The 3,656-nt window shown below is 33.0% G+C and overlaps 1 protein-coding gene across 1 annotated transcript in view; it reads right to left on the reverse strand.

Moving 5' to 3' along the window:
• LOC106474500 (proton-coupled amino acid transporter 2-like) overlaps positions 1-3,656 on the reverse strand; it is a 40,906-nt gene that overhangs the window by 19,842 nt on the left and 17,408 nt on the right. Inside the window, exons 4-5 of the mRNA XM_022402809.1 lie at positions 3,407-3,499; positions 1,068-1,152 (exon numbers count right to left, since the gene is read on the reverse strand). Of these exons, the coding sequence (XP_022258517.1) occupies positions 1,068-1,152; positions 3,407-3,499 (178 nt within the window). The remainder of the gene's footprint in view (positions 1-1,067; positions 1,153-3,406; positions 3,500-3,656) is intronic.

Consider the following 3,656-nt stretch of genomic DNA (forward strand, 5'->3'; position numbering starts at 1 on the left):
AAGAAGGACTTGTATCGCTGAAGGTCCTCCGAAAGAATTTATACCGGAAATTAATAAACGACCAGATACGTAACAGTACTTTCGTAGAATTTTGGGCCTAACACTACAGTCACTGATTATGCCAATCAAGCCATTAAACAGTGTCAGCCAAACGTGTTTTACCAAATTATAAAAAGAAATTATTAACAAATGTCTTGTATTATAATATATATATATATATATATTAATGTCTATGTATAATAAGAAACAATTTGCGAAATAACGCTACGCCAATGCACAATAATACTGGATCAATATTTCGATCTTTAAAAAAGTATTTAAATTTTTACGATTGTTTTAAACAATTGTTAGAGGAAAACTTGTACAATTATACATAAAAAATGATAGGTCAGTTTGTCCAACGACAACCATAAGTCAACTTCTAACTCGCTCATTTCAAATCTTAACTTCTTAACTCATATGTATAAAATATTTTCCAAAAAAATGAGTAAATCTGAATGATCTTAATAGGCAACTGTTAGATTGAGCTTCTATCGAGATGGTTAAATGTGCTACAGTTTTGTAGATCATGAAAATGCTGTAGTCGTACAATTAACAGTCATCAAACCTATCCTACAGAGCAAGTTAAGAATATTCTAGCTGAACACAACTTTCAGTAAACCAAACCATAGAAACCAGCGAGAAAGAAATCAAGAAACTAAATAACTTATAAAACTATCATATCTTAATGACACAGAAAACAAAGCTATCTTAGTAAGGCACAAAATTATGTACCTTGGCAACTCGAGAATTTTATTGCTCAGTGCTTGATTAAACAGCTAAACAGTTCAGACAACGTACTGTATTTTAATCTAACAGTGAAGTGTCACCAATCCTTGCACGTAATCTCTTTTAACTATAAAGTTTCATTTATTTGTGTTGGTTTTAGTTTTTTTATAAAGCAAAATGTAGTTTTGGTTTTGAAGCTGGAAAAGTTTTAAAAACGTGCATGTGTGTTAAATTCATATAAGGTCGAATATTAGTTTCATCTCATTATCTTGCATGCTGAGAAACTGAAAACTACTTACTTGTTGGATAGATGATGCCATAAATATAAAGTAGACACAACAAAACCCATACTGAGTTAAGATTAGGAAAATGTTGACGATCTGTCTGGAAAGGAAAAAAAACTTTAAATGATTTGAGAAACACTGGTACCAGTAGTTCAAAGGGTAATTTTTAAATCAAAACTTGAAAATACTTACTGTTTGTGGAGAAATTGTATCGCTGAATTCTGCTTTTTAAATCAAAACTTGAAAAGACTTGCAGCTTGTGGAGAAATAGTATCGCTGAATTCTGCTTTTTAAATCAAAACTTGAAAAGACTTACAGTTTGTGAAGAAACGATAAAGCCATATCCTGCTGGCTTACAGTTTGAAGTGGTATCGTCGAATTTTAGAAGAAAACAATTGTAATAATTTTACTGTACGTAGTACAATAATCGTAAAAACCGGATAGTTTCAGTTCTAGGCAGAATTTGACCACAAAAAATTAGACGTCGTTCAGGTTTGTGAATGTCATTACTGTTGAATATATATATTCAACTATAAGGCTGCATATCCATAAAAAGAAACAAATGCCTAGAAAAACTAGAGTAGTATGGCATGACGTCTTCAACAAAATGTAAATATCAAAGTGAAAACTCTGTGATATTTAGTTGGAACTGCAAATTAAAAGAAATTCTGGTAGTTATTAAACTGAAGGTAGTTTAAATAGCAGAACTTAGCGATACTTTTTCTCTTCAGTGCTCCAATTTTTGGATCACGTAAAATACAGAAACTTTGCTGTGTCCTTAAACTTAGTACCTTACCTAGGTTTAACCGTATGTTCATAAACAAATTTAAACACATACATAATTTAAATATAAACTTAAGTTATAGTGCGTAAAAAACTAACCTGTTTATGCATATTTTTGAATATTATCCATGATTAACTACAGAAAAAAACTGGATGTGATTTAATAGTTAATTAACTAGTTACGTATTTATTGAATTATGTTACGTAATACAATTACTTTTCTAAACAGCATACTAAGTTTTAAGTCACTGTTGTTACATTTAGTACATTTCTGTAGAAGTATGCACTGCGCATGAGTCTGAACAGAGCAAGAGACTTAATGAGAAACCCGTGAAATAAGATGTGGTCAGTTCGTTATATCGCATGTGGGAAAACCCGTGAAATATGTGATCAGTTTGTTATATCACTGTATGCTTCAGTTGTATGGATCAGACTGATGAACTTTGATCCTTATGCTATATCGTTGTAGGTGCCTGTTTTAAAAATGTGTGTAAGCCCAACATGTTAACGTTTTGTATCTTTAATCATAGTTATTAGTACAATTTCTGCTGAGCAGCCTGGGTTCGAGGCTTCAGTTTACGAACAACAGCAAAATATAAAATTTTTAATTTGTAGTTTAATTATTTCGTTTTTAGTTGCATACGTGAAATATACGTACAAGTGGATGTGTTATCGCAATAGCAGTTAGTCTTAAAACACGTAGTTCTTGTCTCCTAGCGTATTGTTGTTCTTTTCTAGCGCATTGTTATTGTCTCCTATCACATTGTTGTTGTATCCTAGCACATAGTTGTTCTTTCCTAGTACATTGTTGTTGTCTCTATCACATCGTTGTTGTCTTCTAGCGCATTGTTGTTGTCTCCTGTCACATTGTTGTTCTCTCCTATCACATTGTTGTTGTCTCCTATCACATTGATGTTGTCTCCTATGGCATTGTTGCATCTTCTAGCACACTGTTTTTCTTTCCTAGCACATTGTTGTTGTCTTCTAGCGCATTCTTGTTGTCTCCTATCACATTGTTGTTGTCTCATAGCGCATTATTGTTGTTGTCTCCTAACGCACTGTTGTTCTCTCTTAGCGCATTATTGTTGTTGTCTCCTAACGCACTGTTGTTCTCTCTTAGCGCATTCTTGTCTTCTAGTGCGTTGTTGTTGTCTCCTAGCACAATGTTGTTTCTCATACAGTAAATACGTAATGACCTAACACTATCTTACTTAATATGTAAACTATAGTTTTGTTGAAATGTTGTTTAGGTATTAGAAAACGTGTGTAACCATTAATTACTTGGCTATCATCTAGTGTTTTAATCCCTTATTTCATATGCAATGTTTTAATCCCTTACCTTATATGATATCCGTTGGTTTAATCCTTACCTTATATAATATTTGTTGCTTTAATCCTTTCCTTATCTGATATCCGTTGTTTCATCCTTACCTTATCTTATATCCTTTGTTTTAATCCTTCCTTCATCTGATATCCATTCTTTCGATTCCTTACCTTATCTAGTATCCGTTGTTTCCATCCCTTACCTTATCAGATATAAGACTAGTTATCTAGTAATTTCAAACGCCTACCTTGCCAGACGAGTGTACTTCACTAGTGGCTTTGGTCCATACATATAAGCATATTCCACAAGCTTAGCATAATCATAATCCCGTGTGCCGGTCCTGTGTGGAAAAAGCCATAATCATGCGGTGAACTTCATTTTAACAGTTTTATTTGACGTGGAATGAGAACGTGGAAATTAAAACACTGGAAAGGAAAACTGACGTAATTTTAATACTGTTGCGTCAGCGAGTCACATGACACTGTGACGCAACGGTT

This window comes from Limulus polyphemus, unplaced genomic scaffold (assembly GCF_000517525.1).
Source record: "Limulus polyphemus unplaced genomic scaffold, Limulus_polyphemus-2.1.2 Scaffold7298, whole genome shotgun sequence".
NCBI classification, from domain to species: domain Eukaryota; kingdom Metazoa; phylum Arthropoda; class Merostomata; order Xiphosura; family Limulidae; genus Limulus; species Limulus polyphemus.